At 44.5% G+C, this 26,330-nt stretch overlaps 1 protein-coding gene across 1 annotated transcript in view; it reads right to left on the reverse strand.

The window, feature by feature from the left end:
• The window catches only part of LOC106652710 (hormone receptor 4-like), a 93,030-nt gene that overhangs the window by 4,084 nt on the left and 62,616 nt on the right, over positions 1 to 26,330 (reverse strand). The window contains exons 2-8 of the mRNA XM_023458798.1: positions 6,791 to 6,895; positions 3,474 to 3,688; positions 3,085 to 3,392; positions 2,398 to 3,008; positions 1,418 to 2,096; positions 1,130 to 1,340; positions 568 to 1,038 (exon numbers count right to left, since the gene is read on the reverse strand). Of these exons, the coding sequence (XP_023314566.1) occupies positions 568 to 1,038; positions 1,130 to 1,340; positions 1,418 to 2,096; positions 2,398 to 3,008; positions 3,085 to 3,392; positions 3,474 to 3,688; positions 6,791 to 6,890 (2,595 nt within the window). The 5' untranslated portion in view covers positions 6,891 to 6,895. The remainder of the gene's footprint in view (positions 1 to 567; positions 1,039 to 1,129; positions 1,341 to 1,417; positions 2,097 to 2,397; positions 3,009 to 3,084; positions 3,393 to 3,473; positions 3,689 to 6,790; positions 6,896 to 26,330) is intronic.

The raw sequence follows: 26,330 nt of genomic DNA on the forward strand, positions 1-26,330 counted from the left end.
GCGTTGGGATTTAGAGGTATTGCCTTAGTGACTAATATTTTTTGAAATTATGTTTTAATTCGTTTTTTATCATTTACGAGTTACTTTTAAACGCGCTTCAATTTTTAGTCATGCTTGAAAAATATCGGTATATCCTATTTCGACTCGAGTCAAAAGTAACTCGACTGATCAGAAGTCGTTTTAAGCGGCTTCACTGTTTGGTCCATCAATTTTTTATAGGTAAAAAAAATAAAAAATAAAAAATAAAAATGAAGAAAATAAAGATAAGAATAATATAATAAAAAAATAAAAAATATTCTATAGATATCATTAGGGCGGTGAGCTTTGTTTTTAAAGAATAATTATTGAAGGCAGTTATAAAAAATAAAAAAAATAAAAAAATACAAATAAAAATAAGCATTCTTAACTATATTCATTATTGTTAGTGTCACAAATATCAAATCGATCAAATTATCGTGCTTAGGTTGGTTGGACAAATTTTGTAAAATGTAACGTGCAATAAATTATTCGTGTGTTTCTTTCTATCTACAGTAGGCGCCGTGGTAGATTAACCATCTGCTGACTCACTTCTGAGGGATTGGTAAGGGCAGTTTTCAGTATCGTTCCATTCACCAGATGGGTGACACCCGGATGTCCCGTTGTCGTCGGTTGTCCAGTCGTTGTAGGCTGACTCGGCGTCGGTTGTCCCGATTCACTGCCACCTGAACTGACTCTGGGTGGATGGCCGAAGCCCGCCGTTGGCAGCTGTTGAGCTTGGTGGTGTTGTTGCATCTGTTGTTGCATTTGCTGTTGATGTTGTTGTTGTAGATTATGCTGTTGCTGGTTGTGTATGGGCTGCTGCTGCTGTTGCTGGGGCTGCTGTTGCTGCTGCTGCTGCGGCTGTGGCATATGTTGTTGAGGATGATGCCTTCCAGCTGCAGTACCATTCACTGGAAGAGCATTGGCTACGTGACCAGGGGCAGAATTTGGAGTCAACGGTCCAAGAGCTGCCGCGGCCTGAGTAGCTTTCTGAGATTTCTTGTGCTTCTTGTATTTCACCTATTGGTCATGAATAATCGACAATTAATCATTTCTATTGCAGTTAAGCGTTGAATTTTTTATTGCTACTTTTGATTAGTATTGAACGTACTTTGTAAAGCTTGTACACGGCCCCAGAATTCCTTCCTCCAGGCATTCGGTCTTCCCTGACAGCCTGCAGTACCATGCCCTGCTCTATACACTTTTTGAATCGACAATACTGACACCTGTTCCTTTGAGACTTGGTGATGGCGCAGCCTCCATCTGCTACGCAAGTGTAGACGCGTCTATTTTGTACCGTCCTCTTAAAGAAACCCTTGCATCTGTTTCAGAAAAAGACGCGTCAACGATTGCCTTATATCTTTTCATTTGCGTCAATTTAAAAGTTACTTTTACTCACCCTTCGCAAGTTATTATTCCGTAATGCAATCCTGTTGCTCTGTCATCACAAATCATACATATCATCGGTGCTTCGTCCTCGTCGTGATCCGATTGAGGCGTTTGAGGTGGCTGATGCGGTTGTTGTATCCCGACAGCCAACACAGATCCATCGTTCCTTGCCATCGCTCCGTTTCTCGCCCACTGTTGGCCACCCGCAACTTGCTGATTATGCTGTTGCGAACCCGAGGCAGTCAGATTTAGGGCTTGGATCTGCTGGGCAGCCGGAAGTTGACTCATATCACCAGCCCAAAGCCTTTCCATGTTTAGAGGCGGTCCAGGCGAGTAATTAGACGTGCCCGAATTGTTGGAGTTTTGATTGTTGTTTGACAAGGATGAATTATTACTAGATTGGGACGATGGCGAGGGTAGCGGTGGTTTCCCTCGTGCCTCTTGACCGAGATTTAGCAGCAGCTGGGCTGCCGATTCCTGATCGTTGGATGAGCACGAAGCATTGGAAGTGGACGAGCTCGAAGCTGGCCAGCTCGGTGTGGCTACTACAGGGGGCGGCAGCGTTGGTTCTGTTGCTGGAGATGACCATATCATCGTTCTCACGCCCCCGACTTCGCCCATTATCACCGTAGGCGATGGTCGAGGTGCCGCAGGTGCCGCTCGTTGCGCCGGTGGTTTCATGTTCTCATCTGTAAAAATCATCGTAGATACTCATGAGTTCATGTTTGAGTATATTTTCTAAGTAATCCATTTAAAGTTTTAGCACGTAGTCGATACAAATCCAATCAATTTAGTTATGCAGTTTCTTTTTTAAATAAGTGCAACTATCAGACGAGTGCATATGGGTGTTCATTTCTCGTAACTCATGCAATGATTCTCGAAAGTTTTCAAATTCCCAAGAAAGCCCAAAATAAAAGTTTAAAAATATCACCTTCAAGATTATCAATTTTTTATCTAATAATTATGAGCAAAGCTGAGATAAAAACTTACTCAGAGAGCAAACGCTGTTATTAGGATTGGTCGATCCATTGCCATTATTTTGAGGATTGGTAGTTGTCAAGTGCTGACCGTTTCCCGTCACGAAATTTACGGCATTGCTAATGACACCGTTGATCAACCTCTGAGTGGCGAAATTCGTGACATTGTTGCCAGCCCAAAATTGGGGATGATTGAAAATTTGATTTGGTCCATGTGGAGAGAGCCTCGGTCGGGGGGAGCTTCGATGATGCACGTGACCATTGGGACTAGGACTGGCTCTGTATTGCAACGTTGGACTGTTCCTTGGTTGCTGAATGCCGTTGCTGTTGGTGAAGACGATGCTGCTCTGACTCGAAGTCAGAGTCGAAGTGATCGAGGAATTATTAGCAGATGTCGGCGTGGGATCGCCTCTCGTTCCACCACCGTCGAATACTGAATCACCAGTTTCTTGTTTGCACTGCAAACTGACGAGATTATTCGCGTTCCCAGCAGAAACCGACGATGGTAATTCCGGTCGAGTGTCGGCTACCGCCGGCGAACTGTGCTGTTGAGACGTCACCGTTGACTCCTGGTGCGCATGCGAATTCATCGGCGTGGACGACGCCGGAGAAGGAGGGGCTGATCTGTAGTAAGAATGAGAAATGTTTTGTAAGCGTTTTGTTTTTATGTTTTCAAGGGGCATTATTGATTTGAATTTACCTAGTTGGTGCTGGCGTACAAGATCTTTGATGTTGTTGTGACATTTGCTGTTGCTGCTTGTGCACCTGAATCTGCTGTAGCTGCAGCTTCTCGTCTACTTGTGTAGTAGCATTGATCAGTTGCATCTTACCACTGGCACTCGTGACAACAAGATCGGGAAAAACCGAGTCTGGCGACGCTCGTTCCGTCAAGGTATTATTGTCCTGTTGCTGCTGCTGTGGTTGTTGCTGTTGTTGCTGTTGTTGTTGTTTTTGTTGTGGTTGCTGTTGTTGTTGTGGTTGTTGTTGTTGTTGTTGTTGTTGTTGCTGATGTTGTTGTTGCTGCTGATGCTGCTGTTGCTGCTGTTGCTGCTGTTGCTGCTGTTGCTGCTGCTGTTGTTGTTGCTGTTGTTGTTGTTGTTGTTGTTGTTGTTGTTGTTGTTGCTGCTGCTGCTGCTGCTTCGTCCGTTGAGGCGTGGTGGCAGGATTATTACTGGATGGCGGTGGTTCTCGACTGCCAGGACTCGGACTGCCCCGCAAGTATTCGGATTTGACCTTGACGCTGAGCGGCGAACCAGGCATATTGGCATCGGGTGACGAGGTCGACGTATCCGCAACACTCTCCCCTAAGTGAGCAAAGGCACTCGTTATTCTGTTGGTTTGGCAGAACAAGGAAAGAGAAGGACGTCGGTTCGAACAGGGTTCCATCGCTAATGCCGCGTCTGGGCTATGGGGCTCGCTCCCATTACTAAGGGGACTTGCTGAATTGCCCATGTAAACTAATGAGTTCACATTTTCATTCTCGCATGAATCGCTCACGATACTCGATGCTGTCATGGAAATAATGGTTTGTCATATATCAAATTTTATTACATTTTCTTTTCATCAAGCGGAAATAAGGGAAAAAATTGTGAATAAATAGAATGATTAAATTAAAAAGCTAGGATTTAGATATTTTCAATAATTAGCAAATCGTTTCATTTGTTGCGTTATAGGTAAACGCGGTCGACAATCTATTAAAAATTGCTTCACTTTTTGCCTTAAACTGAAATGTCATCGGCATTAATTTGTCGGGAATCAATGATCTACACAAGCGATTACTGCTCAAATAAGACTTTTTTTAACCACGTATTTTAAGGTAGTGACCAATAACTGGAGCCACAGTTAAAATGAAAAAAAGACTCATTGTACACGTGCCGGAACGCGTTCGCCAGCACATTCAAGGTTGAAGGATTACTAGAATACACATGAGAAATTCGCACAAAGAAAAGATCTCGAGGAATTGGTTGGTCGGCATAAGTACTCGCACGAAAAATTTGAAGGACAGCAGAGCAACGCGGCTTGATTATTCATTCTCCGCTGACGAATTCTCAAGTTCAACGGTCGCGATAACGCTCGGCTCGTGGCACGTCTCTGAAAAATCGTTTATACTATATTGACCAATACAATGTAGCGCGCGTATTCGGCCTCGTTAATGATTCTCGCTCTGTCAAGTCGCCATAAAGCCACGAACGAGCTCGCACGTGCGCACGACTTGTGGGATCCGTGCTAAAATTTGCTTTACATATTACGCGGGATCGATCGGATCTTACATTCTTGGCGGAACAATCGATGCACCGCCAGCGACCGTTCGTTATATTCATGCGTCAGAGCATCCAACAGTTCGAGCCGAGTGAAACCCTAAAGGCATCGGAAGGCGCTTTAGCAGAATTGCGTCTTATGTTATCATTATTATCATTATTATTATCATTATTAAACGCGCCTATACGTAGCTAGCCGCTGTGAGTTTTTATAATGCAGTGCTCTCTAGTCGCCGCTGGCAGTGCATAAGAGTAGCTCGAGCTGTGTAGGTCAAGGAAGGAATGCAGCTGACAAGGCCACTGCACCGAGCGCCGCTTCGACGACGACCTGTACGCACACGAGATTACACGTCTATATGCGCCGCGATCTGTGAATGAGCCTGTATTATAAATTCACTCGCTCGAGATGTTGTCTATATACCGCGATAGTTGGCCGAGCCTTGCGGCAATTCGTATCGCTGCGGCAGACTATTGACTTACTCTCTGAAAACTGTTGTCGCTTTTCGCCTTGAATTTTGGCACTGTTTCGCTTTTTACAGCTAATCAAGTTTGTTTGTTTCCTCTCATGACCGATTTCAACTAAACATTTTTTTCTGCAACTGCTTCTATTCATAAGACAGTAAAAAAATTTAATTTTTTGTTGACTGAAAGCTTCTTATCTAATGTAAACTTTACTCTGTAATAAAACAACGAAATTTTCTTATGTGACTTTATCTACTCAAGCTATGGTATCATATTAACATTTTATGGTATTGATTTTTTAAATCAATAGTTAAAATTTTTATTCGTCATTTTTTGAACAAGAATGATGGTAAATAGAAAAAGTTAGCTCCGATTAATTGCGATTTTTCTTTAAATGTTAAACAACTGAAGAATTAAAAATACTCGATCGATCGTAAAAAAATCAATGAAACAAAAAAAACCGTGGATAAAACTAAATTTATCGATTTGATACTTCAGAAACGAAGCTTTTAAAAAAACATGGAAAAAAATTGATGTATAAACAAGAGGAAAGATGGATATGTGAAATCATAGATCGGTCTAGGACAATGAATGATAATTATCGAGCATTTTATGGGTAAAGAAAAAAAACGTGACCGATGACGGAGTGGCGAATACGCCTGAGGCCGCCTCACATAACGCAGCGCAGTAAGCGTTATACATTATAGATCGTGCGCGTTGTGCGAGCTGCGCGTCGTATGCGCGCGGAAATGCCGCCTGTGAGTCGTTCGCCTCGGATAATGCCGTTGAACCCGCAGTCCGAGGCCACAATCGCGTCGAAAGGACACTCGCGCTGTTGGTTTTTTCTCTCGCTCGCTATTATGACAGTCTTTCCACGATCGCGCATACAAAGATGTTATTATATGACTCGCTTTTATTTCTCTCTCTTTCTTGTTTAGCGAGATTTTCAACAGACAAGTACGAGCGGTGTGCCCGATTGTGTATCGACTTACTTAGAGGCATATTGATCTTTTCAATGGATTATGTAAGACTTTCTGATGATGTAACGATTAACATCTTCGCTGTGTAAAACTTGTAGCGAGTATTTTTTTCTCAACATTTTTAAGTTTAAACAAACGAATTTTACAGATTCCATTGGCAAAGTAATGAGCTTTTTTTGAGGCACGAGTGACTTTACGAAGAAAAACTTGAAGAAGCAAAATTAATTGCATTGCCTGACCGGATTAATATCTTTCTACTTAGAGAAGCGTTAGATAAGATCAGTAGTAAATTTCCTCTACAGTCAGACAACCATTTAAATCGATAATGCAACGTTTGGACTTACGTGAAAATTTAACAAATATATGCCATGTCCCATCTTGATTATTTAAAGGAAGTTATCAATGTCTTCGATCCCACTTGTAGAGGGCTAGTAATGGACTCTACAGTAACTGCTACTAGCAGTTCATTTAAACTCGATATTGTCTAATAGTTCATGTCAGTATTATTGGCGAGTTGAAGTGTTACCGAATCAGTTAAAAATGTTTCGGGAATACGTTTTTGAAAATGAATATTTTAATCGGGTTATCAAGTTATAGCGTAGAGATACAATTATTCTTTTTTTTTTGTTCACCCGCAAAAAAGTATTGGTTGATGGAATAGAGATGGATCATGAAGGAAAACGAAAGGATAAATTAGTTGACTTACCGTCACTACTACATCGAGAGTCGACTTTTCTCCTTTTCAACTTAAGGTCTTGAAACAAGCTCATGTTGTCTAGCTCACACGGGCTGCTCGTAAGGGTCATAATTCCTGTAACACAATTAAAGATCAGCTTTAATATAAAGTAATGAGTCAATAAAAAACATCAAGTACAGATAAAATACTAAAATTGGTAATAAGTACTATTGCAGCGCACAAATAGAATGAAAGAAGTTAAAACGCATTAAAACAGTAATTTTGAATATAAATATATATGGTTCATATTTAAGTGAAAACTATGACAAAACAATGGAATAATTATTTTGTCACAGCTCACTTATTTTTGTTGCCTTGATTACTCGATGACAAGTCACAAAAAACTCGCGCAACGACTACCCCAATCAGGTGCTTATGGACTTTGACTCGCTCTTTTCAGTATATCATTACGAAAATGGTGTAGCAGGATTTACCCATAATCGCAATAAAGAAAAGAGAGTTAGAGGGTGGGGGGCAGCTACAAATGATCGAGTGCGAATGTCGACGAGGGAAATAAAAATGGTACGACCTTAACCCCTCGCAAGAGGTCTGCTCGGCGTGAAAAAAATTTTTTACATTGCTTACGCTCACGATTACGCAAATTTTTAAAAAAACGAGTTGTGTTGCCATGCCGAGGGCAAATCGTTGCTGCCTGGCTCTACGTATGGCATACATTACGTATACACCATATAAGACTATAATAAGGCCTTTAATTCTGCAACAACTCGTAGTGTAAAAACAGCCAAGTTGGGGTTCTACGTGTACTGCGTTGTATTTATTTATGTATCTATTTGCGTTTTGGGTTGTTGCTCTTGATGAAATATTAAAAGTAGATTATTTTCTAGAATAAATTTTTTTTACAAATCCCATGATACGATCGTAAAGATTTAGCGCCACGCGCGTTTCTCAGAGTGAATTAAAGAAGTAGTGCTACATTGAAAAAAACAGTTGGTGCGAGTGCCATGCTCTAGAAGAGCGCGAACGCCGTTCATATGTAAACTTTGTTGGCTAGCAAATATGTTTCGTCATTTTTACATGTAACGACGTTTGTTTTCGTTTCGGTGACTTTTACGCGTAATTATAATCGTTATATCATCATTTTTTTACACTCGGTTGAATTTCGTTAAAGCGAGTTTTTTCATTCTGAATTGTTCGGGCTGTGTATTACATGGAGCGCTACGCGTATCTGGGCGAGCATATAATACCTACTTGCAGCGTGACGCAAAATCGCGCAGATACTCATATACACGTGTAACAGGCGCGAAAAAAGCGAAAGTCCCCACTGCGCCGAGGTATGGACGGATCAGTCGCGTGAATCGCGGTACGTCGCGAGCTCTATGCTAAATGGCTAAGCGACGATACAGGCACGGGATACACTGCATCAAGACGGAATCCACTGCCCTCGCTGCTTTCCTATCCTTGTCGCGCGCAGCAGCCTCGAGTCAGCACCATGCTAATACTCGGCCACATTATAACTAGGCAGCCGCACGAGTGCGTGCGTATATAGCTGTGTGCGTACGCTAAAACACTTTGCCAAGGTCTCGTCCATTGTGCGAGATTCGCGCCAACGAAGAATGCTTATTTGGCCGGTGTTGTGCAACGATCTGTTGAACTTTTGCTACTATGCGTTCGCACAGCTTGAAGCACATGTTGATTAAACACATAATGAAATGAATTCTGAAATTAATTTGCATGAAAGTTTTTCTGAAGAAGCTGCTCGAGAAGGAAGTCGCTCGTTGCGTTCCCAAACTAATTAATTATCCTCTTTTTTCCCTCGAGCAGGAGCAAACGCGGGAGAAAATAATTAGCAACGTCAAGACGAGAGCGCGTAGGTAAAGCCGAAAACGAAGCCGCCACTGATGGTGCGATATCGAGCGCAATTCTTCTTTCAAGACGGCCCTATGTCGCTATAAGAATGCACATCGCAGCCACATAGACGTAGCTAGAGCGGGTATAAAAATTCAATAGCCGCCGCTAGCGTCGAGTGCACTTCTGCAGCACGGTTTGCTTGACATACACATGATATAATGCAGCTGGGCTTTTGTGATTAAAAGCACCAGATGTCGCTCTTATACAACGCCGAGCGAGAGAGAGAGAGAGAGAGAGCACGTGTGCGAGCTCTTTTCGCAAAGTCTTGGCGACGACGAGAGCCGAGCCTCCCCACCACTGCGCGCATCGCAGATCTCCGTCGGTGTGTGTACGTACATACATACATACTGTACATAATACAAGCTGCAGGTTGGCTGGCAGTCGACAATATCGACGTAGCTGCTGCAGCGCTATTAAACAGCGGCGGTGGCGGTGGCGGCTCTCGTCGGGGTCCTTGCCCCCTGAGCTCGTATCTAGGTCAGCAGTCTCAACTCTCGCGCCTCTGCACACGCGTATATATATATATAATATGTGCATGTGCACACTTACACGAGCGCATGCATCGACTCGACGCTCGACGGCGGCGCTACTCGCTATGTGCAGTGTGCTTTACTCTGTGCACTCGCTTGCGTAACCATATAGCATGTACTCTGCTAACTCTCGCTAGCTCTCCCTGCGTCCATCTGTGTGTGTGTGTGTGTGTGTGTGTTGTCTGTGTGCGAGAGAACGCGCGATGCGCCCTGTACGTGCATCTCTGCCGGTATCATGCGTTTCTTTTCTCTATAATAGCGTCGAGAAATATCCCGCGAGAAATTAATTAAACTACGATGGCACACATATATAATATGATGTTATATACTCGATAGTATATACCAAGTGTCGCTGCACTAATCCCCCACGCGCCAGATCTTGCAGCCGTAATGATCGACTCTACAAAAAAGTGCAGCTCTACCGCGTCATTTGCCTTTGTATTATTTTACCGATTTCAAAGGACCCAAACGCGAATATCGTGTAGTCTTCTTGTTTTTCGTTCGCTGACTCATCGATAAACACACGATTGTTATCGAGCGATCGAGCTTGGACTTTATTTTCGAAAGATTTGTTTTTTCTCCTTCTGCTCCTCTGCACTTTCTAAAAACGCAGACAAAGATGGGAGCGTCGTTATCGTTAAGAAAGGTAAAATTGTCGACTCTGCTATTTGCGCGATGCAATTGTTTCTCTTTAAAACAAATAAAGATGTAAAAGACTTTGTCGAATAAACGAAATTATTCGTTTTTTCAATTTTTCAACGCTGATAGATCATGCGCGCAGGCGCGCCAAGTTTTCATATACAAGTGCCGCAAACTATGCAGCTCGAGGCGCATATACTTTCCATGTATAGTCTCGTTTTCGCACTCGACAAGCCACCGTGCGATACATAAAGAGAAAGTGTGTCTTCGCTCATATTTACTCATAGGAAGTGAGTTAATGCATGTAAGGGGCGGAAGTAGGAAGTGGTTTGCTTTATATACACGTGTAGGTGGTGAGATTCCATTGGAAACGCAGCGATTTCGTCGCTTTTTTCTCCTTTCGGGTTACTTTATTGTACTTTTGGCTTAATCATTGGTTATTATCATACGTGACCCGAATCAAGTATAGCTCAGCATAGTCAAACTTCGGTTCATTATAAAAATGAACACTCAAATGCCTCGATGGAAATGATAGTACGCGATCGGAAATGAAACGATCGGAGCTTCATATTGGGTAGAGATGGAGCACTTATGAATCGTGGATAGCGTTGGATCGAGCGTGTGCGTATACACTCACAGGCGCGCATTAAGTGCATTATATAAAAGTGACACTTTACTCGGGGCGCAACGAATAAGCGCGAGAGATTTGTGATAGCGTGCGCAAATTTGCGCATTCTCGACTTACACAACTTCCGCGACTGCGTAGGTATTTTCGTCGCTTTGATAAAACCCGGGCGTGACAATGAAATTTGCTCACTACTTGAAATAATATACAAGTACACAGAGTTTGAGTTCATTCAATGACATTGCACTTAGTTTAATAATGGCATTTCAACAAAATTGACCTCAAGCTGTTTTGTTTATCTGAGGCATGTTTGCTGAGTTCACCAATTCGCGTCTCGACCAACACGTGTACAAAGTGAAAAATTGATCCCCGACAAACGAACTTGACGTTTCTTTCATTTGACTCGGATGCAAGAGAAATTTCAACGAGTCAGAGTTAAACAGTACAATCGTTCCTTGACATTTAGCTTATTGTAAAAAAGTCGACGAATTCGACAATGGACGATAATAAAAGAAAAAAAGTACGGGGCGGAAACGTCGCGATTATCAATGTGCGTCCTATCGCGTAACGGTGAGTTGAAAAAAAAGTAGGTAATTCTATCGCGTTTTTTCACGTTAAACATGTGTAGGTGCGCTATATACACGGCAAAACGAGGCGCACACGGACGCACAGCGGCAGAGCACCAAGCAGTGCATTTATCGGAGTGCATATAATGGTGAAAGTGAGTCTCCCACGTATAGGAGCACCAAAACGCTCGCAATGATCCGAGTCTTCTTTCTCCGCGTGAACTCGCGGGTTCATTGTACTTGCATTACAATAGTCATGATCTTCCGGTAAAATATTTTTCTTCGCAGCGAGCTTTGTTTATCTGTTCGCCTGCACAATGCTAGGTGAAAGATGTAATTAGATCTTGATTAGATAATCGTTACATTGTCGCCGCAGCGGACTCTGCGCCGAATCTCATGGCTCTTTTTTCATCTATTACGTTCTGGTAAAGGTATGTTGAAACTTTGAAAATAACGGATGCATACGTGCAGAGCTTTTTACGACGCTTGCTTCGTAACAGATTTACGTAAGTCATTTCAGCGAGACAAAATAGGAAGATACGGATTGATTTTTGTAATTAAAACCTATGTATCGATGCAACGACCCTCAGCAGTATCAATTCGAGCCTGATATCGATAGCAGGTGAGCTCGCGCAGCCAGTGGGACATTTTTGGTTAATTTCTTGTTCAAGTTCCGAACGAATGAACGAATGACTATTGCACCTTCGCCGGTGAACATACCTACTGAACGCATATCATTGCAATGGACGCGGTGATATAACATTTACGAGTTGATCAAACCAGGAACTAGTCATGTACTATGTGGTGGAATGTGCTTCGTGCTGCGCTACAAAATCAACCGGTTACACGTTCTCGTGCACCCGTAAATATAGTAATAATAAGCCAGGTATATATAAGAGCCGCAGAAATTGAAATAGAGCCTGCAGTTGTTGCTGCATCAGAACTGCACTACTACTCCACACAGAAACGTACAAACGCACACGCGCACGAACACAAGCGAGAAAAAGAGAAAGGACTCGGTGGTGTAACTGCAGTTCGAGAGTGAGATGGCTGAGTTCGCGCTGCTGCAGAGGCCAATGAACTTTTCGCGAGTGAAAGTTGCTCGAGCGGCCTTACTCGCGCACATATACGACCACACTCGCAAACACACACACACACACACACACACATATATAAGCAGCACTCGTGCATACACGCAGACACTTTTCCTTACTGCTGCAAGCGCAGCGCACAGAAATTATAGTAGCCGATGGTTGTGTCATAAGCTCGAAATACGACTTTTCAAATTACGTGAAGTCGATTTTTCCCACTTTCTTGCTCTCGATGAGTTCACTCTGGGGATCCGAGGATCGTTTTTAGATAATGTGACCCAATAGGTGAAAATAACAATCAACCATTCTACTCATTTCGATTAGTTGAACTTGGAGGTGGACGTGACGGCCCGATAGCTCTGCACAATTGGCTCTTTTGCAAGTACGGCCGCACCATCATATTTGCGTGTAACGTAAAAGCGAGAAAAAGCAGCAACGACATCAAAGTAAAAACGTTCTTTTAACGCTTAGCTAAGAGACGCCTTATCGAGCTCGATAAGCCGCTAAAATGTTCCATTGGAATCATTCGAGTAAAACAAAAGTGTATTTGATCCAACACCTGCAACTAATTGAGTCATCGAAACGAGAATCCAATGGATTACGCCGCACTGTGCGTATTTATCTTTGAATATTATTAAGTGTATGTCTGTACGTAGCTCGTAACGAAATCTCTGAATAAATCAATTCATCTAAATATATATTAAAAGCTTTGAACGACGATGAAACTTTGCAATCGTCGAGTCAAAGGACGCGCTTCTTTTGCAACGATCGCGCAATCGCTCTGGTTCAAGTTCACAAACAGCCGATTTTCCATTGGAAAATTAGTAAAGGTTCGTTCTATCCGCGACTAAAAGCTGCGCCAGCAGCAAATTATTACAAAGCCAAACAACATTGAGCAATCGCTGAGTCGATCCTCTCGCGAGTCACGTTTTGCGGTAGCTCGAGTCGAGTCGAGGCTGCGCGAGCTGCAAGTATAGCTAATCGACCACGCCAGTCGGCCGGTCGCTCGCTTATAAAACGTACGAGTTGCGCATGCGCTGCGATCGCTCGGCAACACAGCTATTTCTACTACGGCACTACGTTCTCGTGCATTAGCGCGTTTGTCATAACACGGATTTGTTACGAAAGCCGAAAAAAACTCGTGTGCATGCAGCTGGGCAAAAATGTCGTTAACCCCAAGGCCGAAACATCGTCGACGTATAGATTTTGCGGGCGTATCGACGAGGTGAGTCGCCTACATTCGAGTCGATGCGACGCGAGCTCAAAAGTCATTAGCCCGCCGGCTATTAGTGATAGTGACAATAGAAGAAAAAAAAACATAGAAATAAAAGTATCGTTTTCGCTGCAGTTCAAGTTCGCTAAACTCGTCAGAGTAGCGCGAGTATACGCACGACGACGATTCGTACAGTGATGCGAGAGTCGAGCTTTTTAAATTTACATTTTTTGCCTTCTGACAATGCGAGATGACTCTTGTAAAGTAAACTCACTGAATTTTCAGCAGCGCGTACTTCGATTTTGTCACTGTCCGCATTTTTTCAGACCAAGTTCATTTTTCACCAAGCCATGGTATATTTTTATGTTATACGTTGCCGAGCTGCTGCCAAGCAAATGACAGATAACAACGTAAAGCGAGTACGTATCATTATTCGTGTACATTGCACGGTTAAGAAAAATTACGCGTTAGATATGACGGCCTGAAGGAAGCCGAGAGAAATGTCAAAGAAGGAGATTGAATGCGATAACCGGATCGGCAAAGGTAAACGTTTCGTAATGTCAACATTTTTTCGTCGCGAGTTTACTTTGTCAGGAGAAAAGGCGCGAGATTTCGCCCGATAAAAAGCGCCAATGCTGCATTTGGTCGTTGTCACTGATTAAGCCTTACCGTTAAGAGTACAGAAAGATAAATTGAAGCAGAGAAACTTGCCAAAAGTCCTACCTAAGTGTCTGCTTTGCAGTACGCTCAATTTGGCACACATGGTAAAGTCACTGGTGAAGACTCCTCCGCAGCTTTTCATAGGTTCAATTGATTACTATTACATCTAGGGCTCACTGCTTATCGTGAAAACACAGCGAGCTGGGCACCTCGTGGTCTTCATCGTTTAGGAACACTGATTTTTTATTGCAACACGACAGATCACAATTAACTGTTCAAAGGTATCGATGCTCGCTGCTTATCCACCGCAAAAATCACACAACTTGACGAGTTTTACGTTCATCTTGGAAGAAAGAGGTGAAAACTCGGTGCGGTCAGCGGAGAATGATTTTTTTCACACGATATAACGCAGAGATCAAGCGTAGGTGGGCGGCCGCTGTCAATAGGTAAGGATGCGCGAAAATGCACAATACGCGCGATGGCCGAGATCCCGTTACTCGACTCGTATATATATGTGCGTACACGCGAGGCCCGAACCCGAATGAGCTGCCGCACGGAACTGGCGAATTTTTCGGCGGCACAAGCAGAGGACAGGCCCGTGCGCCTCGGCTCTCCGATACGTTGGTGGTGGCACCGCTGACCTCGATACACAACGCGTATAAGGCCCAATGCCAATATAAAAAAGTGCCCAGTCCGAAAACGAGAGAGAAAGACAGCGAGGAGAGAGAGCGAGAGCGAATCGCGCGGAGGAAGAAGAGCCGCGGAACTTTTACTCGTCTCTCTGTGGCTGCTCCAGCTCCTGCTCGCTGCTCTTTCACGAATCCTTTCTTGGCGACTCGCTAGCGAGAGTTGTCTGACACACATAAGCAGCCGCAGTAGCTGCGTGGGTCGCAACCAGTGTATCTATTCGAGGAGTTGAACGAACTTGGATGTAATGCCAGCTTATAATACACACAAGTAGCGAGAGAAAGAGGCCAATGTTTGTGTATATTATTTTCAAGTGTCGACACGTGATTAGACGCGTCGTTGGCTGTCCGTTAGATTACGTCTCGCTACTGAATAATATATAGGCTAAGAGTGGAGTCGGGGCACGTGACGACGTCGACAAAGAGGTCATCGTTCCTTCGAAAGCGAGAGTAATAACTGCGTGCGGCGGCCGATTTTTCTTCCAACCATTGGCCATCGAGCTGTTGGGGAATCTAGACGATCAAAGGCCAGGGGCTCTTGTAAGGCCCGTTGCGCAGGCCAACACGAGCGACGCGACCGATTTGTCGCGAGCTTTTGCCTCGTCACAGCCGATCCGTTGCAGCGGCTAGTCGCTTGGTCGCTCGAAGCACAAAGTCCCACTGCATGTATACCGGCACTGGGCTCAGGCCCACACTTATCGTCTTGCTCGTCTCGTCGAAGAAGTCGTCACGTAGCTGGAGCAACGGTTTGCTAATCGTCCGGGCACATGATTCGGAGTCGGCAGCAGCAGCCACAGCGGCAGAAACCCCCGAGCTGCTCGGCGTTGGCATGTACGTATAAAAACTGCCGAGTGCAGGCTCGAGCAGCCACCGTAGTACTGGCTGGCGGCTTCTCCTCCTCTCGCTCGTTTACTCGTTCGTTCGTTCGCTCGTTCGTTCGCTCGTTCGCTCGCTCGCGTTAGCCTGCATATAGCGTGGATAGTAGCTCGCAGCTTGACTCTGTATATGTATAAGCGGCGAGCGGTCGGCCCTGGCATACTTACTAATGTCAATCACTCCGGCGTAGCCGTAGCCGCTGCTGCTGCACTGCACTGCAGCTCGCACACTAGCGCAAAAGCCACACGTACCTATGCTTCTCTATGTCTAACTCTGTCTGTGTGTGAGCGCATTGCATATATAGGAGCACGCACACTTTTGTACCAGCATTAGATGTGCAACTATCGTCGACGTCGTCGTCGTCGTCGTCGTCGTCGTTGTCGTCTACACATGCACTGATCTGTGCGTGTGCGTCTAGTTTTTTAGTTCGAGAATACTCGCTTGTTATATCCACATCGAACTCGCCGATCTCTCCATGCAAGCGCATTCGTGTTCGTATAAGCTCGCCTCGCGCATACAATGAATACGTCGTTGCACTTGTCACTTCTTCGTTTTATTCTCGAAAATTTTCTTTTATAATTCATTTCTAAAGTTCAACCCAGTGACTTTTTCGCAAATGATGCTGAACAAGAGCTTTCATAAACATATGATTCTTTCGAATGCAAGCCATTTTGTAGATCATCGGACATTTCGAAACGATCACGAACTTATTTACCCCTGAAAAAAATTGTTTTCTATTTGAAGCGAGCATACATGATCCTCTTTGACTTTTTTAATGATCCAGATTCTTAAACACGAGTATATATATGTACGTGATCGTCGCTCTTATCCGTATTTGCATTTGCCTTTGAAAGATAGTCTAGGAATTCGATAAGAATTTTCCTATAGTTTTATGCCATAAAAAGTTGCAACAAATAATATAATGCAAATTTGATTCTTTAAAATAATACAATTGTCTTAAATGAAAATTTTAATGTGTTTTCACCAAATTACTCTATTACACGTAAGCTCAAATTTTCTCAACTATAATGACACCGCTATTGAATACGAGACAAAAAGTTCGTTACAGAGCTGCATCATCTTGTCATTATTCTTGGCATAATAGAGAATAAACAGACTCGAACGGACGATCCGCACATGTAGGTTCGGTCCGCTACGCAGTGATAAATATTGTTGCTCTCGTTGTTGACAAACAAGCCGGGGGCGCTGCTGTACGACCGAAGACGCTCCGCAAGCCTCGTTGCAAATATTTTCCTCGAGCGGATTTTCCTCGACATAATATTGGCTCTTCAAATTAGCTCGGGGGCACGAACGCATGCGCACTATTAATACCTAGCGCGCGTTCGAAAGTCACGTAGGCGTTTTTGCGTCGAGCGATCTATGCGCGAAAATCCGAAGCTCGAGTTTCGGCCCAACATTTAGTCTTGGTCGTGGCGTGCAAGAAACTCGCTGACGCGTCATAGCTAGAGAGAAAAGTCAAGTCTACGATCGAGGATCATGGCAGTAGTTGGACTTTGCCGCAGGCCTTTGCTTTGCGTATTTTTCTAGAACTCGTCGATCGCGGTTTAAGGCCGTGCGCGGCTGCGGCTAAATCGCGCGCACACGCATCATCGTTGATTCGCGATCGCGACCTCCGCTCTTTTGCTATTGCTCATTTTACGTGTAAGCAACATATATAGCTATCCGCACCTCCTCGCGTTCGCCGGCTCCGAATCGCGTCAAGCTCCCCGTTCTATATTCCAACTGCAATACATATATAGTGATCGTGTTTTACGACTGTTTTATTCGCCAGCGATACGCGTCGTCTTCGTCGTTGTATCGGATTGCAGCTATTCAAGCGAGTTTCTCATTTAAATTCTAGAGAAATATTATAGAATCGTTTCGGCAACTCGATACATCGCACGATCCCCTTCGAATGGCATTGGTTCCGATCGTTGAACTTGAACCTACCAATTCTTTCCGAGAATTCGCTAGCTATATTTTATTCGCAAATATACTGCTTTACGTTATAAGAAAATGTATATTTAAAGTGTACGTTAGCTAAAGACTTGGCGAAAAAAAATCGTCGGAACGTGTATTAAAGGCTGATTTGTCGAGTCTCAGCGGCTGCTTCATATGATCGAGCAAATAATTTTCGTTTAAAAATGGGCGCTTTGCCTAGCCAGCGCAAAGTGAGAAAAAAGTCCGAGAGAGACAAAATTTATGAAAGAAGATGTCCAAATTTTTGGCGAAGATCAAAAGATTTTGCTCTGTGCAATGTGTGGAGGTCAAGCTCGAAGTTGACTGAACGCAAAAAGACACACGACTGCTGACCGGTCTCAACATTTTGTACATAATACTCGCACGTAATGAGCCACCGATACTTGTTTTGCATGTATTATACGCTCGTATCAGTTCACCTACGGGGCGTTATATCTGTAATCTCCGAATTTCGACCAATATAAATAATACATAGATGCATCTCTGAGCTCGGCGAAGGTGAGTAGCCTTGAGAAATGAGCGAAAGGGAGAAATCATTTCATCTCGATGTATAGAAAATGTATGTCACTCGATAATATCCTGCTCATTGGACGACCGGAATATTTCGTTTATAAAAAAAAATGAAAAATAAATGAAAAATACAATATTCGTTTAAAAAATCGAGTGATTTTTTTAGATGCATTTTTAAGAAGAGATTTTTATTATCCCATTTTTGGAAGAAGGATTGTCTTGTCCCCATTCAAGAAGAGATGGTCTTCATATGCACCAGCAATATACATACGTATTTTTAAAATAAAAAATACCGACCCACAAATACCCTGTGCTGGCTCTACTGCTCTCATGTCATCGTTTTCTATAAAAATCATCGATAAGATTGAATTCCGACGAGATGGGAGTATTTCAATTTTTTTTCCACAGCTTGGTCTGAAACTTTTTTTTTCGCTCGAGCGAAAAAAAAGAGAAAAGAAAAAAAATATCTATACCGAGTGAATACGGCAACTAGTTAACCTCATAATACTAGCCAGGCAGCCAGCAGCATTTATAATTGAGCTTTTCGAGCCTTGAAAATGACTGTGCGTCTGAATGCTAATATTATTATCGGCATAGAGCAGCACTAGCGAGTCAACGAACCTCTCAATGCTAACTCGGCGAATCATGGCCATTTTGCGCGCGTAGAGCGCCTAGCTCTCCGAGAACGAACTATGTAACTCTATTTTCTATATATGCTTACGGCAGCAGCGCCAGCAGCAGCAGCAGCAGCAGCTATCGCGTTTTATAAATATTCATTTTGCGTGCGCGCACGAGTACGCTTGGCACAAACATATAGCGTATACTTTTATGTATTGTATAGCGAGCGCGATGACAATTAATCAGGCGAGCTTTGAACAAATACATGCAAATGTAGGTACGTAAGAGCGATATGCGATATTTTTTAGCTTATGGTCGATCGCGTCGCAAATGCGATTCCGTGGGAATTTACGATTGGTCAGAATCGACCTTGTCCGCAGCCGAGGCATCGCTCGAGCCTCGCCGAGCGTTTCATTTAGCACGAGAGCTTGCGAGCTTTCTCGTGATTTGGGGGCGACCCGAGTGCCTAGCTCGATCATCGGTTCGTTCGAGCTCCGTAGTAGGCTTACGAGCAGGATTATTAACGTCATCTGGGCTCGTCTTCGTACGACTATTTTTCTGTTATCGCGCGCCTCGATCGTTCGTGCTAGGCGCTATTGCGTTATGCACGTGATTTTTCCACGGAATAGTTAATTGCGCGATTTGAGTTTTCAAACGCGCATACGTGACTTCTTTAGAATGCACAAACAACACTGGATGCGTATTTGCGTTGTGTACGAGTCAGAAGTAGTGTTTCTCGAGCCACGATCGTTGCGTAGCGTAGCATATGTATATTTTAATTAGGCGCGTATATATGTACGAACAACAGCGAGCGGCGCGATAAACATTGAAGCAGGTACAAGGCTGGCCGGAGCACGCAGCGCAATTGTGCGCCTATTATCACAGAGACACGGCTCTAAGTTCACTCGAGTTCATTCGGCAACGTCTAATAATACAGCAGAAGCTGCCTCGATGCATGCCGTATATTATGCATTCGCCTAGCGCTGTTATAAAACTTTTTTGCCGCAGAAATGGATCGTACGAAAAACAGCGTTATGGTGCGTCTTTTATTGGAGCGCGAGGATAAGTCGCTAAAAAAAAGGAGCTTGTTCGAGCTGCAGCCTCGGTGCACGAGTTCGACGCAATCGTCCGCGGCTATGTTTACGCGAGTCACTGATACCTACACATGTATAATGCGAGTGTTATGGATGCGCGAAGGGCCGTGGCGAACAGAGCGTGGGTAGTTCGTTGGCATAAATCGCGCACGCTCCAACTCGGCCGACACGAAGTCACGTTGACCGCGCGCAGCTCGGATCGCTCGATCGATAATTACATTCACGCTCGCGTCCGTGCCGTCGTGCACAAATCGTCGCGATGCCACGGCTATAGCACACGTATACGTATCGTATAGAGGTACACGCCAGTCGAGTCCTGCGGGAGAGCGAGTCGAAAATTTTCGGGAGCTGCCGGGACGGAGAGGCACAGCTCGCTCGCGCACGCGCTACGACCTAGACCTTACGTGTACGCGGGGCCGCGGCTCAGGTTCGACGTTGCGGGCTACTCTGCGATTCGAGCGCCCGCGATCGCTCGGGTCCTGCGTCCGCGACACCCGCTCCTGATGCCGAGCTCCCTGCGACTTTTTTCCAACCTAATTGCACAGCCGACATGTCGAAACGAGAAAGAAAGTTAAAGACTCACATCTTTTTCTGCTTAAAACATCCAAAATGCGAAACCCCTTTGGTCAGCCAGCTGTGCTCCTTGTTTATGCAGAAAAAAGACGCGATGCGCGAGAATGTGTGTGTCTGTGTGTAGTACACACGCACTCGCACACAACTCAGGGGAGCTCTCCTTCTTCTTATTCTCCTCCTCCTCCTCCTCCTCCTTGGGCTTCTTCTCTTTTGGTTCGTCGTGCTCGCCCGCTGCGCGAATCTCAAACTCACTTTCACTCGCTTTTACTCGCACTGGGCCCGTACGTAAATTTCACCTTGGTCAAGCAGATGCAAAGGTTCTCTCGCACTACTATTGTCGACGAGACAACGGCCTTACGGTCTCTGCCTTTTGTCCACTGTTTAATTTTGTTCTTATTATTATCACTCACTCTCGACATTCTTCAATAAAACTTGAACTTTTGTTACTTTTCTCGTTCACCGCACAATTGTGGTCATTCCGCTGATTTCCGTGCTTTCGTTTTTAAATGGCGCTTTGAAAAAATAACCGTCTCATCGGAGCTCGATATTTTTCCAAATGCACCGTGAATCTTCATGGTGCCTTCAGCTAGTTGCATTCAAAAAACACTACACTCGATTCTCAACAGCTTGATACTCAACTAATGATAAATTTACTACAGTTATCTTTTTTTTCATTGAAAGTTACAGAAATCAGGAATAAATATGCAGCAAGAAAACGAGCGTGAGAGAGAGAGAGAGAGAGCGTTAAATCAGGTCACCACCCCTTCTTGCCACTACTGCCCTCGAGAGTTCCTTCCACTTTCGATTTCACTCACCGATGCAGTGCTCTCTTTCTTTCACAGTCGCAGCACTAGCAGCAGCCAAGCTACGACACACTCACGTACTTGCACTTGTATTAACATTTCTCCTTTTTTACTTTGAACCACTAGTAATATCAGTTATATCGTCGTTATCCAGGTGAAAGAAACCATCACAGAAGTAACTAGCTAAGGCACAAAGTAAAACTGAATACGTTATATTTTACTAATGCACAAAACAGTAGAAGCAGCAACAGCCAGAAATTGAGTGTCAATCGAGTGAGAAAGGGTGCGATGCACTCGTCGAGCGCAAGTAGCGCACTCTGTCGAGCGACCCCGCTAGTTATCGCTACTCGTTTGTTTGTCTTTGCGCTCGTAGCGAGCTTAATTTTTGTTTGGCGAGCTTTCGCGAATGCCGCAGTAAACAACGCACATGATTTTCATCATTTTTCGGATTATTTTTAAATACTGTTGAATTTTCTTAGGCTTTCGGTGCACTTGAGCCGACAGATATGCCACTGCTTAGAGAGAAAGAAAGAGAGAGAGAGAGAGCCTCGAGCTTTCAGTCCAGTCTTCAAAGTTACAATATACTAGTGTGTGCAGCACAATGCAGGAAGTAGATCATTCGAGGCAGTAGACAATTTCTTCTAATCACTTTTTTCTCAGTCGTTGAAAAGATCAATGAACACACTTGATCAGTATCTCCTATTATGAGGCGGCATGAAGCCGTCGTAAATATTATGGATAACACAAGCTCGAGCTTTCACCTGAATCTCGAGTTTAAACGGAGCTCAGCCAATGTCCGTTCGTTGAGCCAGCAGAAGGATTTGGGTGAATCCAGGCGAAGAGTCGGAAGTTTTGTCATTCATTCTCTCGAGGGTGAATCGACGCACGGGTCACCGAGGAACGATTGTGCGTATCGGTGTTTCGGATGAAAAAGCTCCCTCGCTCGACGCGGAGCGCACGCTGCTGGCGGACTCGCGAAGGCGTGCAGGCGCTCGGTTGCGCGCGCGCCCGTCTGTGCGGTGCACGTCGATGCAGCTGCTGCTGCTGCTGCTGCTGCTACTCTCTCTAGCTCTACGGCTGCTTTTGCTGAGAGCGAGGCCAAAGTAGGGCGAGGACTGCAGCGGGGTAACGACGATCAGCGCGTCGTCGGTGACGAGCAGCGGCAGCAGCGGCGGTGCGGCGCCGCCACCGACTCTATAACACAGACACACTCCACGACGACGACGACGACGACGGCGACGACGACTACGACGGCGAGTCGCGCAGAGCGCATAGCACATGCAGTGGAGCACATAGCAGCGAGTTGGTGAGAGAGAGAGAGAGACGGCATGCACCGGTGGGGGCCAGGGTCGGCCTCTTAGCCGCCTGCAGCTTTTTTACAGGCAAAATAGTGAAAATAGGAGGGGTGGGGAAAGTTTCTAGGATAGGTAGGGAGTTGTGCAACACATAGCCCGCCAGTTATATACCGCACTCTCGCGCACACCAGTAGTGAGAGTGCAGCGAATGATGGAGAGAGAGAGAGAGGAAAAAGAGAGCGATGCACTCGCTTACACTCGTAATTCGCAATGGGCTAATACACTGCCGCTCGCTCCAACTGCGTAACATTGTAAAAATTAAGTAAGCTGTAATGACGTTTTTATCTTAGAGGGTTGACACATCTCGGCGTTGCTTTATGGAATTGGAAAATTACTTTAAACATTGCTTTTGATCAGCCACGATAAAAAAAGAACGAAAAGGCTCCGATGCTACTACCGTTTTGTTGGAACTACATCCAAGTACAAGAAAATAATAAGCTATTGATGTTTGACTCTAGTACGGTAACGCAATTCGTCAGCGACAGAAACAAGAAAATAGCCGGCGTACAATGTCGTTGGTGCATTGTTCGAGCATAAAGCAAATATCGAGATAGGCTGCTCGGTCTCGTTATAAATGGAAAGAATCGAGCTTGCAGCTCGCGCGCGCCGAGGCTTCGATGCGCAAAAAGAGAAAGTGTATGCATCGCGAGACGCCACGGCAAAGAGCAGTTTATTATGCGCTACACTCGCTTCTCAGAAGCCGCATTTATATTTAGTATCGCATGTGTACGCTTATAATGTGTCGAGCACGATGGTCTCTCGAGCTAACAGATCGCGTATTGTTCGCATCAGTTGGACTCGATGATCGCGACACCGATGCCGATGTAGCGCGACGTGGCTAGCTCGACCTGCTCGCAACTACTACCGTACACGAGTTGTTGCTTTACGACGTTTTGTTTAGAAAAAAGGGCAAATAAAAGCTCGAAGCGCCACGTATTACGCGCTCTCTCAAGAAATATAAAAATGTTTAGCAAAAGTCAAGCACCACTATACAGCTGTGTAGCAGCAGTAGCAACAGCCACCGAGAGCTGCATCGCCAAGTTTTATTATTATATTTGTCGGTCTAGGCCACGAACACGTTCGATTTCTTGCGAAAAACCGACGACATTGTGAAAGAACGAGCGAACATGTTCGAAAAACTTTCACCTTCGACATCGTCCGAGCGCGCGCATGTAAGAGGTGTCGTCTTTTGCACTCGAAACTTGTCTTCCGTACCATGCGCTCGTACGTATACGTACAATATGCGTGAAAATCGCTGCCTCCAAGTACACGTTTGCAGCTGGACATTGACATTCACTTTTTTTTTAATGTCACGAGCCTCGAGTGGTAGCATATCTTTCGGCTTCGAGTGAACAACTGCGCGCCCATGAACGCGGCTACGAAATCTGACGTGCACGAAATTACGCCGAAACCACCCGTACATGCGTGCATATTTCACTCGAATGCGATACGCGCCTCGCTCGTTTAGAGGGACTACACAGTATGGAGAGGAAGAGAGAGAAAGGGATGACCTAACAACCATCTCTCGCTTCGGTGCAGCCCGACAAAATATAGCCACCATAAAATTCTTTGATACGTTAGCCTCCACCTTCAAAATAAACAAGCACCAGAGTGATCTTTCGCAAAAGTCCTCTTGCGTAACTCGACCGACCGATGCATAATATGTGTCCATCATGCGAATGCTATATATGTCCAATATTTTTTTACAATTTCTCTCCGCTCGAAATTTGCCCGAAAAGAACGAAGCTCTCTGAAGCAGGGAGAAAAAATAATTTTCAACGGAGATCCGGCTTAGGGCTCGAGAGGGTAACTCACGTAATAGCAGAGGAGCAAGAAGTATGAAAAAATAAAAAAATAAATTAAAAAGAGAAGAAAAAAGGTTATAGAGGCAGCTAACGCACTGCGAGGATCCCCAGTTTGCCCTGACCTCAAAAGAGGCCTATCGCTCGTTCGAACAAACGATCGAGAAAGAAAAGTTTCGCCTAGCCGCAGTCACATTTAGCGCTTAGGATTTTTTTTCTTCAAATAAATACATTGACGCGAGTTTGCATATAATGGTCTTAACGCGCTATAAATTCTCAATAGCACGAGCGGCACGTATTACCTTCCCCTTGGCGAGGATAGCCTCTATCGAACGCGTCGAGTCCGAGGTCTGTCGAGTCTGCTGAACTTTCGATAATCCCTGAGTGTTATACGTATAGCTGAGGTGATGAGTGCTGCCGGATAGACGAGTCCGGGCTTGACACGTCACTCGACGAATGCAGTTTTTTCCAATTTTTCGAATTATTCGTGTGCTCTTCGACAATGACGGGTTAATTGTTTTTGGCACGATGATGCATCAATTTAAAAAAAAAATTATCAAAAAATTTGAGACTCGCACAGTATAGCTCTCTAGAGAAGTTTTGGCTCAATCTTGGAAAAAATTAAAGAAGCAGGACGCGGTAAGCGTGTTGCTTCTGTAAACGTCAGGGCAATAATACTTCTCGGCACACCTCGTACTATTTTGCTCGTTTAATATGTGTACGCATGTAAGCGAGGAAAACGCGAGGCGATGTATCTATATTTATATTAATTTATGCTGTTTAGATTTATTTTCATTGCGTTATACATTATTGTTGCCGATGATCTGCTACAACGCTGGGCGCGATTACCACGCTGTTTCTCACGTTTTTTTTCTCAGCTGATTTTTTTACCCCTCACTGATCGGTAAGGAATACATTTGCATTTTATTACGTCACTAATATGCGCGTGTGGATCTGCACTTTACTTATAGATGTAAAGGCTTAATAATTACGAGCAGTATCACAAGATAATTGCTTACGTACACGCAGGTTTTTTTCACCTTGATCTCCGCTATGTAAGTTTGGTATGGTGAATCAATGTTATATTCGTACAGACGATACGGCGGATGTATAATTGTTCGCGAGAGTACATAAAAAAATGGCGCGTTTTCACGTAGCCCGACCATTACAAAAGTTACGACTCGCTGACTTATCGTGATGGTTTCGGAGTTGGTGGATGCTCGTGTATGTTACGCGCGTATGGAGCGTGTGTATAATATGATTCAATTGCATTTAGCGCGCCGGTCGTAATTAAGCTTGGCTTTTTTTGTCTTTTTTCTTATTCTTCTTTTTTGTCTTTTTTTTTCTTCGAGTGTAGGCTCGTACTTGTTTTTCGTTACGCAAGCGGCAGTCGGCTATTTTTTCACGAACACTGTAATACCTACTTTGTCTCATTCTTGGGATGTTACTTTTGCGTACACGCATAATATACGTATTTATTCTGACTTGTATGATGTATACACATTGTAGATATTATTATATGTAGAGTGTAGCGGCCAGGTAGTCATAAATTATTTAGTAAAATATGACTCGCAGCTCTGTATTATTGCAAAGGTGCACGTATACGTTATAAGCGAGTGCGCGGCTCCGCCATGCACACGATACATACTTGATTCTGCGATGTGGAATACAAAAAGCTGCAAAGTCCATATGTTTATAGCAATTTATACGCATCGCGTCGCATCGCACGGCTCACGTATACGTAATAGAACAACAACAAAAGCCGTTTATGTAGCCGGGAGTGCGTGAGCCATAGGCCTGTAATATACCGCAAGAGCCCCACTGACTCAGAGAACCACTTTCCCTTCCCCTCTCGCTCGTGCGACGACCACCACCGCCGCAGTGCAGCGCCTATATACTTTTAACCGTTATGTGCGCGCCATCGCAGCCTCATGCAGCTCGTCGAGAGTGAAACTTATGTAGGTATGTGCATCGCCGCGGCTCGTTCTGTTCGCCAACCCGTAGGCATATAGCTGCTCCT

This window comes from Trichogramma pretiosum, unplaced genomic scaffold (genome assembly GCF_000599845.2).
Source record: "Trichogramma pretiosum strain Unisexual culture from Peru unplaced genomic scaffold, Tpre_2.0 scaffold100, whole genome shotgun sequence".
Taxonomy (NCBI): domain Eukaryota; kingdom Metazoa; phylum Arthropoda; class Insecta; order Hymenoptera; family Trichogrammatidae; genus Trichogramma; species Trichogramma pretiosum.